The following is a 13,566-nucleotide window of genomic DNA, read 5'->3' as shown; positions in this document are numbered from 1 at the left end:
TCTCGGGGTGGAGGGGAGGGGAAGGGGAGAGGGGAGATGAAGGATCAATGTAAAGGAATGATTGAAGATATGTAATTAAGAAATAGAAATAATTTGAAATGAAAGCGGGCTGCTCAGCTGCCATTTCAGAAGGAATGGAGAGGAGAGGAGGAGTGAAGGAAGAAAGTAGGTAGGAAAGAGAGAGGTAGAAAAGGGAAAGGAGAGGAAGAAGAAAGGGAAAGAGAGGGTTAGAAAGGGTGGAAGAGAAGAGTAGGGAAAGAGGAGAGGACGTAGAAAAGCGAAGGAGAGGAAGGATGAAGAAAGTAGAAGAAAGTAGAGAAGGGAGGAGGAAAGGTTTGTTAAGGAAGGAAGTGGTAGCTGGGCAGGTCCGAATAAGTAACAAATGAAAGTTAATGATTAATGTTGAATAAGAGACTGTATATTGAATAGGTTGTTAATGAAAATAAAACTTTTTACCAAAAAAAAAAAAATCGCTCAGCTTCGGGACGGGTTGGATCAAAATTGGGTAGATTCAGGTGAGACGTCCGAGACTCATCTTGTTGAGACCATTTGGGATGAGGTTGATCCTGTGGCTCCTGAGGACATGGACAGGTTACTGGGAAGGCTGAATGCCACCACTTGTTTACTGGACCCGTGTCCCTCCTGGCTGGTGCTGGCCACACAGGAGGTGACACGAGGCTGGCTCCAGGGGATTATTAATGCTTCTTTGTTGGAGGGGGTTGTTCCTTCCGCCTTGAAAGAGGCGGTGGTGAGACCCCTCCTCAAGAAGCCTTCCCTGGATCCAGCTGTTTTAGGAAATTACCGTCCCGTCTCCAACCTTCGCTTTGTGGCAAAGGTTGTAGAGAGTGTGGTGGCACGTCAGTTACCCCAGTACCTGGATGAAACTGTCTATCTGGACTCGTTCCAGTCCGGCTTTCAGCCTGGGTACAGCACAGAGATAGCTTTGGTCACGTTGGTCGATGATCTCTGGAGGGCTCGGGACAGGGGTTATTCCTCTGCCCTGGTCCTGTTAGATCTCTTAGCGGCTTTTGATACCATCGACCATGGTATCCTGCTGCGCCGGCTGGGGAATTTGGGAGTGGGAGGCACCATTTATCGGTGGTTCTCCTCCTATCTCTTTGACCGGTCGCAGACAGTGTTGGCAGGAGGGCAGAGATCGACCGCAAGGCGCCTCACGTGTGGGGTGCCGCAGGGGTCTATTCTCTCGCCTCTCCTGTTCAACATCTATATGAAGCTGCTGGGTGAGATCATCAGTGGTTTTGGGGTGAGTTACCAACTGTACGCTGATGATACGCAGCTGTACTTTTCCACCCCAGGCCACCCCAATGAAGCTGTCGTAGTGCTGTCCCGGTGTCTGGAAGCCGTGCGGGTCTGGATGGGGAGAAACAGGCTCAAGCTCAATCCCTCCAAGACGGAGTGGCTGTGGATGCCGGCATCCCGGTAAAGTCAGCTGCAACTGCGGCTGACTATTGGGGGTGAGTCATTGGCCCTGATGGAGTGGGTGCGCAACTTAGGCGTTCTCCTGGATGGCCGGTTGTCTTTTGAAGAACATTTGACGACCGTCTCTAGGAGAGCTTTCTATCAGGTACGCCTGATCCGCCAGTTGCGCCCCTTTCTTGACCGGGATTCCTTATGCACAGTCACTCATGCTCTTGTTACCTCTCGCCTGGACTACTGCAATGCTCTCTACATGGGGCTCCCCTTGAAGGGCACCCGGAGGCTCCAGTTGGTCCAGAATGCAGTTGCGCAGGTGATAGAGGGAGCCGCTCATGGCTCCCATATAACACCACTCCTGCACAAGCTGCACTGGCTGCCTGTGGTCTTCCAGGTGCACTTCAAGGTGCTGGTTACCACCTTTAGGTAGTACCTTAGGACCAGGTTTCTTTCGGGACCGCCTACTGCCACCGTTTGCCTCTCACCGACCCGTGCACTCTCACAGGGAGGGACTCCTCAGGGTGCCATCAGCCAAGCAATGCCGGCTGGCGGCCCCCAGGGGAAGGGCCTTCTCTGTGGGGCTCTCACCCTCTGGAACGAACTTCCCCCAGGACTTCGCCAACTTCCTGACCTTTGGACCTTCCGCCGTGAGCTGAAGACATATCTATTCCTCCGCGCAGGACTGGCATAGAATTTTTAGAATTTTTATTATTGAGTTTTAAATTTTAATGGGTTTTATGGTTTTTAAATGTATTTTTAAATCGGGGCCAAATTGAATAAGTTTTTTAATTATTGATTTTATTTGTATTGCATTTATTTACTGTTGTTTTTACTTGGCTGTGAACCGCCCTGAGTCCTTCAGGAGAAGGGCGGTATAAAAATTAAATTATTATTATTATTATGATTATGATTATTAAAATTAAAAATTATAAAGCTGGGAAGAAGAAAAACTACGTATATTCTGTGCTTGAACGGCTTCTATAGACAAAAGCTGCTTATATAGTTTTTCAGATAGACCATACCAGTCCTTGAAGGCTCTACTTTCTTTTCCATTTTATTCATTGTGTGTCATGTTGAGGGACAAATTAAATCCCATAAATTTCTTATAATCCATTTAGCTCTTAAAACACATGAAGTTATTTCTTCCTGATTTATTTTCATTCATCAATGAGAATTTTCCTTTCTCTTCCTTTCAAAACACTATGGAATCTACATGTCTGTGACCCCTACACTCAAATAAGATTGCTGACCTCTGCTCTAAACTATGCTGTAGCACAGAGATGGTCCTGGAAATGAATAGGAACTGTCCAGTTAACTTTCTATGGAAAAGCAATGCAATATGAATTGTCGGCATCAATGAAATTAAATAATAGAAATTCCACTTATGACTGTATGACTGTAACTTTGTTGCTTGTATCCTTATGATTTATATTGATATCGATCATTTTCTGATTGCTTATTTGTATCTTATGACTATCATTATTGTACCTTAGAATTCTTGATGAACGTGTCTTTTCTTTTATGTACACTGAGAGCATAGGCACCAAGACAAATTTCTTGTGTGTCCAATCACACTTGGCCAATAAAAATTCTATTCTATTCTATTCTATTCGCCTAGTGATAGAACAATTGAAGGCACCACCACTGGTAAGTAGTAGTCACCATGTTGCACAGGAAAGTCATGCTATAATTTCAGCAGAAGTCAAATTGTGACAAAAAATTGGTAAAATAGTGTTCCTGAAACTCCCAGCAAAATGTTCAGGGGGAGTGGCTGTACGGTATGAGTGGTGGCATTTGGCTGTGCATTCTAGCACTGGTTGTCCTTGCACCAGGGGCGCAAGAGGTTAGCTGCAAGAATGAGTATAGTAAAATCTTTATGAATGTTAAATTGAACTAGTTGCTAGCGATTTTTCTCTTAAAATGGGAGGGATTACTCGATTTCTTAATTTAGATATTATTTTGAACTTCTCAGGGTCATTCCCAGGTGAGAACAATTGCCTTTCGCTCAATCTCAGGTGAGAACAATCACTTCGAAGAATTCTCGGTTCCGAAATTTCCCATGCGCTGTTGAGTATAAGGCATTCACCATAGAGATGAGCGAGAAAGAATGACATCACCATGTCCTCAGCATGCATAACCAATGGAGGCCTCTTAATTTAAAAAGCACTTGGTGGCCTTCGCGCAGCACCACGCCCTTCTACATTCGCACCCTTGATCCTCCTTCTCTGCTCCCTTCGGAAAGCACGTGAAACCCATTTCGGGCCCCGCCCACCTCCCGTCCCCCTTAGCTTTTTCCTCTGGAGGAGGAGTCGACTGGCAGATGAGACGCGTCTGCCAGCAAGCGATTGTGGTTAGTGTCGCCCTTAATCCAGCCGTCCCGGTCTCGCCCGTAGCGGATCTGGAGAGAAGCGGAGGCAGCATCTACAAGCCCCGTGCTTCCTTCTCCAATCTTAGGTGGGTCTGACCCATCTCTTGCAGGTAAGTATGTGCTCTCTTCCACACCTCGGTCACTTGGAGGCTGCCTACAACTGGGCGGGTGCGACCTGCTGAGCCTTTCCGTTTCTCAGTGGGGAATGGAAGGACGACGCTTCTAAACCCTGGGCAGTTTTAGGAGAAGAAGGGGGCCTGCCTAGGGCAAGTGTAGCGTGGAGTGCCTTTGGAGGCCGACGGCGGAGCCCTTGCTTTAGGAAGAGCTTCCCTTTTCCGGAGTTCTTTCCTTTCTTTCCCGATCGCTTGTCCTCGCTTTTTCCCTCCTGAATGGGCCGCCGTGGCGCTCCCTTTTCCCAGGTCTTGAACGCAATGGGCGCGCCGCGCTGCTTGTGTGGGCGGGTAGCTGCTTGGTTAGTTAAGGCGGCTTCGGGGCTGCTTTCCTCTTCGTTATACTGAACTGTATTGCCGAAAAAAGTGATGGAAGCTTTTCCGTGTAAGGCGCTCGTTTTTTCCCTGCAGTGTTAAACTTATTCAAAGCGAGATGGGCCTACCTGGAACTCCGTCTTATTGCTTGAGTCCAGATAGATCTGTGATTGGCGTTAGCGGGGACGGGGTAGCAATTCCAGTAAAGAGAAAAGCTTAGTTCACCTCTGTTGAGGTGAAGCACTAAGCAAATCTCCAGATTTCTGAAGTCAGCAGCTTTCTTCTTACATATGCTGCCTCTAAATAAGGTTCTATTGTTGGTTATGATGGATGCTTATACACACTGGTAGACTTGTTCACCACTGGAGAGCCGGTGTGGAATAGCTGTTAAGACACCAAGCTTGAAACTGGGAGACCCTGATTTACTCCTGTCTTATGCAAAGCCAGCTGGGGATTGAGCCAATCCCTGTCAGCCTTAAAAAGGTAGATCACTTCTGAAAATTATAGGGATTTGTTCAGGTGTTCACCCAGATGATTTACTTGAAAGTGCACACACGCGCACAAATATTCTCTATTTATTCAATCCTTTAAGGTTTATTTAATTGTTCTATTTATAATTATATTTAGGAGTTAAAACCCAATAAAAGCAACAATTCTTCAGGAAAGTATTTAATTTGCTTGTGTATGTAGCATTTATCATTTACTGATTTGGAAGTCAAAATGTAGTTCTTTTATGACTGCCAGTCTGAGTTTTTGAACAGAAAAAACTGAATATTTTAAATGTTTTAAATCCTATTAATGCAAACAATTTCTTTTGTTCTAGATCATTGTGTGAAATATCTGCAGGTAAAAATGGCAACAAACAAGCCTAAAAATCAAAATTCTTTGGCTCTGCATAAAGTAATTATGGTAGGCAGTGGGGGAGTAGGAAAATCTGCATTGACTTTACAATTCATGTATGATGAGGTAAGAATTCAGAATGTTTTTCTTTAAATTTCTATATGTATTTTCAAGGAATATGAGAGGAACTGAAACATTACATTACAATATATTAATCAGTACAATACATTTCACTCGTATCAGTGGTTGAAGCAGTTCAGATACAATCTGTGAAAATTACTTGATAAGTAATTAAAAATAGTTGAGGGGGTGTTTTAGTTATATTTGGAAGAGTCAAAATTTGAACAAAACTGGTGGTGGTGTTTCTGGCTGCCAGGTTTAAATGGAAAATAACTTTTAAAACTTAAAATTTAAAAACTTTAAAAACTTATTTTTGCATAAGGCAATTGTATTCGGGATTTGATTTAAGATTGGCTGAGGGTTTTAAGTCCTCCCCTTAAGGAACAGGTGGCCACTATGGCTAACCACTTTTTGCAAGTCCAGTTTATGCACTACTTGTGCCAGTTTTTAGACTGAGAGGTCTTGCTACTATGGTTCATAATTCCCATTTGGGTTATTGTAATGCACTCTGGAGCTGTCTTTGAAGAGTGTTTGGAAGCTGCCAGTGATCCAGAATACAGTGGTGCAGACCGTTTTTTGCTTCTCACTAAGCCTAATAAGACAGCTGCTCTGCAAGCTGCACTGGCTCCTTGTAGGCTTCTGAATGAAATTCAAGGTGCTGGTCGTCATCTTAAAGCCCTGCATGTAGGCCAAGCTTTTTATGCCTTTCTCCCATTGTTTCTGTTTGCCCTATCAGATCTTATAAAATAGGCACACTCAGGTTTTTTCCATTAAACAATCTCATTTTGTTCGACTTGGGAGTCCTGCTTTTTCTGTAACTGCCTGCCTTGTTGAACAGCATCCCCCAGATTGCCTTGGCTCTTTTGGTCTTTTATAAGACTCTGGCTACTTTCTTAGGTGTTTGGGTCTGTTGAGATTTGGATTATTAGAACTGGAACACACTTATCTCTCATGTGATGGTTTATTTTCAACTGACAATTTTTTAATACTTGTATACATTCTGAGTCACTTCTATAAGATAAATGGCCTTATACACTTCATTAAACAAATAAATACCATATAATCTCCCACCAGTGTTAGGGTAGGGCTGAACAAGAAATGAGTGTTTGAAATCATTATTAAAAACTTGTTGTTTAGAATGGAATTGATTATTTTGTTAACAGTTTGTGGAAGATTATGAACCTACCAAAGCCGATAGCTACAGAAAAAGAGTAGTCCTGGATGGAGAAGAAGTTCAGATTGATATATTGGATACAGCAGGACAGGAAGATTATGCTGCAATTCGGGATAACTATTTTCGAAGCGGAGAAGGTTTTCTCTGTGTATTTTCAATTACAGAGCTTGAATCTTTTGCTGCTACAGCTGACTTCAGGTAATTGGATGATTGTTTTAATATTTTGAATGATGGTAATTTCTGTTTTATAAGTTCCTTGCCTTTTTATAATGGTAATTCTATAAACATCCACTAACTAATAAAATGGTACAAGAAAGCTACATATAAATGAAATGTCTGATTAATGCTCCAGATAACCATGTGTAACATGCTATATCATTTCTCAGATCTGGGAAAAACGACTGTTTAACAATCTGGAATTAGGATAGCTTCAGAAAGGATGCTTTACAACATGTAAAGCTCTTCTGGCTGTGGCAAAACATAGCACACACATCCCTATGTGGTCACATTATGATAATCTACATGCTTGGCAGCTTGTTTACATTTACAGCAGTATATTCAGTTCAAAATATCACAGATAAATAATTGTATTTTCCTTGAGTGTATAGATCAAAAGTGTGGTATTTTTTCTTCTCCAGAGAGCAGATTTTAAGAGTAAAGGAAGATGAAAATGTGCCATTTTTGCTTGTTGGCAACAAATCTGATTTAGAAGATAGAAGACAGGTTTCTGTAGAAGAAGCAAAAACTAGAGCTGATCAGTGGAATGTTAATTATGTGGAAACATCTGCTAAAACACGAGCTAATGTTGACAAGGTAAAAGCTATTTCCCATTTTGTGTAATCCTCTTCACATAAGATTTGCCAACATAATTATTTTTAAGTAAATGTATTCCCATACTAGCTATAAAAATCCTAGTACAGTTAGAAAATTTTAAATCCGAAAAGTAGGTCAAAAAAATTGGGTAGAAGTAATGAAAATTGATAATTCCACTTTTCAATATTACAGTTTGCTTTATTTTCTGCTGCAATTGTTTCCATCCAGAGCAGAGTTTGGGAAACAAAAAAGCACCTGTTGTGACCTGTTGGCCGCTGGTGCCTCCAGCCGAATCGGAGGAGGAGGAGAAGGAGCTGTGGGAGTCAGAGTCAGCATTAGGGCAACCTGGGAGCTCTGAGGGGGAAGAGGGAATGGAGCTGGCAGAGAGAGAGAGACAAGGGTGGAGCCTGGGCCCTCTGTCATCCCTCAGATGGAGAGTCAATAGCCCCCAGGTCTGGAGGTGGTTGATGAAGAGGAACATCTGGGTCCAGTGCCTGACACATGGCTGCACAGAAGGCAGAGAAGGGAGAGCAGTAGAAAGCCGTGGGGCAATCCTGGAGAAGGAAGAGCTACCGCTGCTAACGAGGCCCCATTCTAACTGGGGATAAAAGGCAGGGGACGGAGATGATTAGGTATGGCAGACAACTATTCATCTTCCGGCCGCCCAGACTTATTAGCTTGCGAGAGAAACTTTTTGCCGGGGCTGCTGGCATTCCTAATAAAAGAATCTTTTGAGTTCACATCAGAGGGTTTGTCATGTTTGGGGAGCTGGGTCAAAACAGCAACTTTGGCATGGAGGAGAATAAAATTAATGGTGCAAATGGCATTTTTTCCCCCCCACATCTGACTTTCTGAGTCACTCTGCTCTTCATTGCAGTTAGTTGCAAAGCAATTTGCAATGCTCCTATGCTCATATGGAAGAGAACGGAACTTTGGAAGTGGGAAATAACAAGAATGGCCCTTTCTCTTTCTGGCAGGATGTGGTAGCCCATTTTCTGATTTTCTTATTAGCAGTTTTTTAATACAAGGGAAAAAATTAGGAAAGGGAGCAAAAGAAGAAAGGAGCATAGTTTCTATAAGCAAGGGTGTGGTGACTTATAGAAAAACGTGACTATGTAGCAAAGAATTCTGTTAAAGTCAGATATTAGAGTCTGAGTCAGCAAATGTAATTTGCTCTATAAAGTACAGCACAGAATGGTTGAAGTATATGTGATGGCCAATGAGTTTTTTGAAAGTTTATTGACTGTTAGATTGAAAGACTAGTTCTGTAGTTTTCAGTTGTATTTTTCATGTGTTAAATTTTAAATGTAAATTATTACATTAAACTATTGTTAATTGTGCAAGATTTTTTTTTTTTTGCTGTTGAGACACAGCAAAAAGATTTCTAGGTTCAGCATATAATTTGGAATGAAAGATACATCGTGATTTAATTAATAACTAAATGAAATTAAGTACATATTATATTTAAGCACTCAATCAAATTTATTGATTCTGATATTTCTCCTAGGTATTTTTTGACTTAATGAGAGAAATCAGAGCAAGAAAGATGGAAGACAGCAAAGAAAAGAATGGAAAAAAGAAAAGGAAAAGTCTAGCCAAGAGGATCAGAGAAAGATGTTGCATTTTATAATCAAAGTTTCAAACTCTTTTCCTACTTCAACCATAATAAAATCCATTAACATAGAGCATGCTATTTGGAGGCTGTTATGGCAGAAATTACTCTTAATAGTTGGGGAATTCTAATATATCACTTAAGGCATGGTTAGGACAACACTGAAAATCTTCATTGAAAAAAAAATAGTTTCAAGAAAAGCAGAATTTAATCCACATAACTGATTTTTTTTTTTTGCCATGGTTCTTCTGAATGTAAAGGAATTTTTTCTTCCAAGGGCAGTTTCTTGAACTGTGAATGAAAAAGCATTATTTTTTCTGTTTTTCTTTAAAGCATATACTTTTATATCAGATTTTTACTTTATATCTTACTGCCTTGAAAATTACAGTGGTAATGAAAACTAAACAAAGATAGTAAATAAGCTTTCCTTTTTGCTGTTTAAAATTATGCAAATTAGAGAAGAGAGACTATCTTCTCTACTTCTATTGGAATCATTTATACATGGACCTAGATTAATGGTATACACTTAGGACAATATTTGAATATGCCTTAATTTAAGACTATATCTTCCTGGCAACACACTACATTGTATGTGTGCATCATTGTGAAATAATATCTTGTAATGCAGTTTTTGAGCATTTTTACTAGCTAACAGTACAGTTGATCAGAAAAATGTGCCATACTCTGGATCTCGAATTATCCAGAATGCTGTGTTTCCTTGCTTTAGTGAAAATTGCTTTAGTAAAAATCAACTGATACATTAAATTTAAAAATGCAGTGGGTGCAGTGCATTTCAATTAGAAGTGTTTACTTGTTCCTTAATTCAGAGATACTGACATTTACTTGTATAAGTACTTTATGATTGCCTATTTGTGAAGGATATTTTCTTCAGGTAGGGTAGCACTATGGATTTCAAAAGCACAAATAAGGTTCCATTCTGAAAAATATGTGAGTTGTTAGAGTTTTATTTTTTTCTAGGTTTGAGAACATTTACTGTGTATTGTTTAATGGAAACATACTCTTCTGGTTTATATCAGTCAGCTAACTATCTTCCTTTGCAATATCAAAATATTGACGATATGCTTCCAAAATTGTCGTCGAAATATTAAAAACAGATTGTCTTCAGTTCTTTATTGTAAGGAATATTACCACATTGTTAACATGTTTAATTGAGCTAAAGATAAATCTCCAACTCTGAGACATTTAGGAATTTGGGGTTTCAGTATAAAAGATGAATTCCAAAAAGCTTTTTAAATATATCTGTGTAAGCCTACATCTGAACAAAATAGACAGCATATATATATATAATGTGCTAATTGTTAGGCTTTATTGATGTTGCTGTTTGGAGAACATTTGTTCATCAAGAAAATTTGTTTGTATATCCTACAGTAGATTTTATGTGCAGAATTATTTCTTGATGTGGCTGCTACAGCAGATTTGGTCCTCATTGTGTATTTGTTTTCAGTCTGACTAACCAAGGGAGTTCAACCACTAGCATTCTCTTTGTGTAATGAGAACCAAAGTGTTACGATGCCAATGTATAATAACGATTGTCGTAGGCAGATGTCTTACCAAACTTTTTATTTGCTATTTGAGCCATTGAATAAAGTTTTTTTTTAAAAAAACCTATTGTAGAATGTTGATTATAAAACATTGTTGCAGAATAATGATGATCATTAAATTTTCCATAAATGTGTCTATAAACGGGATATTGTACAAAGATTTTTCTAATCTGAGTAATTTACCATAAGGTTTTAATTCCCAATTATTTAGTAAAGATAGTTAAAAGCTTTCCATCCTCAAGAAGGATGTTCTAGAGAAACCTCAAGGAAGTCTTACAAATGGAATTGGTATAAAATTGTTCTGAATCTAATACTGAAACAAAAATGTTAATCTAAATGGATGCTCAGGTCTTCTGAGTTATTATGTACTCAACTTGAAATTATTCATTTCAGGTTCTAAATGATCTAATTCTGAAAAAAAAATCATTTTTCCCATAAGTAAACTATTTATGCTTATTTACAATACCTGATGAAATTCCATAAAAATTTGCAAATAGAAGCTTCCAATCTATTGCAATGTATGCAGGTAATGTTTGTGTGAAAATGTGCTAGTAACAATTCTGATGAATAATATTCACATAAATCTCTGCCTAACTCCCTATTTCATGGGTGTCAAACTCACGTCACGGCAGTGTCACATGACATATCGGGACTTTTACCCTTCACTAAACCAGGCATGGCTGTAGCATTGAAGCATCCGACTCGCGGGGTGGGAGTTTGATAGCCCTGCCCTATTTTAACATTCTTGTTTCAAATTCTTGACTTCTTCATCCATTCATCCCTCATAGCCCTTGTCAAAATTGCACCTAAGTAGAAAAAAAAAGTTAATTAAAAATATGAACTAATTTTTTTTTAAAAAAAAAGTTGTTTAACTGTATTGCTGTAAACATTTATGGCTAAACACAGTGTTCAGTTGAGTCTTGAATTATATCCTTAGCAGCTGAGTCAAGTTATTCATAATTCTGGTGTTTTCCTCTTTACTTATGCTCCATGCTGTAGAGTTTTTATTATCCTGATATTAAAGCTACAAATATTTTTCTCCAACAATATTCTATATGATATGGTATTAATTGCCTGAGTAAATTATGTAACTTTATGGTAGTTACTATTGCTATTACTAACTTCTTGAATGTACCTCACCTGGTGCTCTCTCCTTATCTCCACTGTTAAGCTAGAATGATAGTTTAAAAACTGTGAAAAGAGATTCATGAATATATTGTTAAATATATATAATATTAGCAATCATATAATCTATAATTTGTTCAGAGTCATAGCACTAGAGATAATAAAGGTTAACTAGCATAAAAATAATTTTGGGCTAAAAAGTAACCATCCTTCTGTGGGTGCAGGGAGGGAGCTGTTTTCTGATGGGCTTTTTGACTTGGGAATGTTCCGCCTAAAGATAATATTTTTAATGCTAAATTACATTGCATTTGTCCCAGCGGTGAAATCCATTTACCTTCCCTACCAGTTCAGGAATGGGAGTGCATGGGAGCATGCGCACACTACACACATGCACCCCTCTTCTGCGCATGAGCAGAGGATAAAAAATGGGACGTAATGACATCCCAGCAGGTGTGCAGAGCCTCCCGCCACTGGTGCTACCGGTTCATGCGAGCCAAATAGATCCGGCAGGATTTCACCACTGATTTGTTCTGACATTTCAAGTATTGTTTCTGTCATTCTTAATAACTTAAATTTGGTTGAGTTTAATATTATTGTTATTTACTATTTACACTATTGTACTTGATACCTTAATCAGAATGAAAACAATTTAGATATTTTTGAAATTAATAAATGATCTTTAATAAACAACTATTTTCAAAACCAGATTTGTAAATAGCTATTTATTTAGTCATTAAAAAAACTAAATCTTGTGCTAGTTAAAGACAAAGAACTTGCATATTAAAGCTGTAATATAGTTTGCTTAATTTTGACTTGTTTTATAAACTTAGCCACTGCAGTTTGTAGTTTATTGTGACATATGACCTCAAAATATATATGTATAGTGTATATTGCCTTATACACTGTAAGCCGCCCTGAGTCTTCGGAGAAGGGCGGGGTATAAATGTAAACAAAAAAAAAAACATCTAAATTTAATAAAAAATGAATTTGTCATGTGTTAATTCAGGCCATATAAAGTAGTAATCTGCCCTTTTCTCACTATGACCTTTCTAATAACTGAGAAGAACAAAATTCTTTTTGTATTTCTTTTTTAGGGGGAGGGAATAATGAATAAAAAGAGGAAAAATTTTCAATTGGGTTCAAGCAGTTTTTCTTTTTAAAGATGCAGTCATCATGGGATTTGATCTTTATTAATGACAGAAATTAAACTGACAACTCTCAGAAATATATTGTCACTAAAATATAGGTTTTTAAACTTGTCTTTTCTGGAGTCTAAGTTATATCTGAAAAAAGGCTAGCAACAGTGCTTTCCTTATCCTTTCCTGTTCCTTAAGAAACAGTTAATACGATACGGGAAATTTTAAACAGAGCAAGATGCCCAGGAGTTGGGAGGAAGGCAATGTATGTGTCCAGTAGCTGCCCATCCGCTATCTAATTTTAATGCAAAAACATTTAAAAACTTTCATTATAATGTATTTTTTATCCACACCCATTCTCTATTTTCACCATTTGACTGCTCATATGGTCACTGTTGTATATATATGAACCTTTAAAAAATCCAAGGATTCTATCTTTCTATTTGTTGTACTCCTTTAAGAGATTATTTTTAGATAGGATTTTACTTCTGAAGAATTCTAAAAATATTTGATGATAACTTGGGGGGAAAAAGATAGTTAAAAGTGGTAGAAAGGAACTGTTCAATGAAGTATATACATAATTCTCAGTTTAACATTTTGTAACAGCCAGAACTGCTTTACTGATCATAAAGCACTTGTTGTGAGGCCATCAAAATTCTGAATGGTCATAAAACAACAGGACATAAGTTGAGGACCACTCAATGTACAGTTAAGTGCTATGTTGGGAGAATGAGGAGACTAGAAACAGGCTTCAGACAACAGCTTCTCTGTCCAGCTGGCTGTAGTTACTCTCCACGCTAGACAGAATCCTGGAGAAGTAGGCTAATAGGGCTTCAGTTTCATTTGGGAGGCGGAGGCTGAAAACTGCCCCCACACCAAAGGGAGAAGCGTTGCAAA

The 13,566-nt window shown here is 38.9% G+C and overlaps 1 protein-coding gene across 2 annotated transcripts; it reads left to right on the top strand.

The window, feature by feature from the left end:
* The first annotated feature begins 3,730 nt into the window (after positions 1–3,730).
* RALA (RAS like proto-oncogene A) lies at positions 3,731–12,180 on the top strand. 2 transcript variants are annotated; one of them, XM_058182937.1, is made up of 5 exons: positions 3,731–3,888; positions 5,111–5,253; positions 6,411–6,619; positions 7,060–7,234; positions 8,742–12,178. In XM_058182937.1, exons 2-5 carry the CDS (start codon positions 5,140–5,142, stop codon positions 8,862–8,864), a joined length of 621 nt encoding a protein of 206 aa, XP_058038920.1. In that variant the 5' UTR covers positions 3,731–3,888; positions 5,111–5,139; the 3' UTR covers positions 8,865–12,178. The 2 variants fall into 2 exon arrangements, with proteins under 2 accessions (XP_058038920.1, XP_058038921.1); XM_058182938.1 differs by having other exon boundaries at positions 3,750–3,912; positions 8,742–12,180.
* The last annotated feature ends 1,386 nt before the right edge of the window (positions 12,181–13,566 follow it).

This window comes from Ahaetulla prasina, chromosome 4 (assembly GCF_028640845.1).
Source record: "Ahaetulla prasina isolate Xishuangbanna chromosome 4, ASM2864084v1, whole genome shotgun sequence".
NCBI classification, from domain to species: Eukaryota; Metazoa; Chordata; class Lepidosauria; order Squamata; family Colubridae; genus Ahaetulla; species Ahaetulla prasina.
Note: the sequence above shows the minus strand (reverse complement) of the source record. Positions and strands in the feature narration are given on the sequence as shown.

Coding starts and splice junctions, on each gene's coding strand:
- RALA (XM_058182938.1), top strand. CDS start 5,140: ATGGCAACAAACAAGCCTAAAAATCAAAATTCTTTGGCTCTGCATAAA. Junction 5,254..6,410: donor TACAATTCATGTATGATGAG/GTAAGAATTCAG, acceptor TTTTGTTAACAG/TTTGTGGAAGATTATGAACC. Junction 6,620..7,059: donor GCTGCTACAGCTGACTTCAG/GTAATTGGATGA, acceptor TTTCTTCTCCAG/AGAGCAGATTTTAAGAGTAA.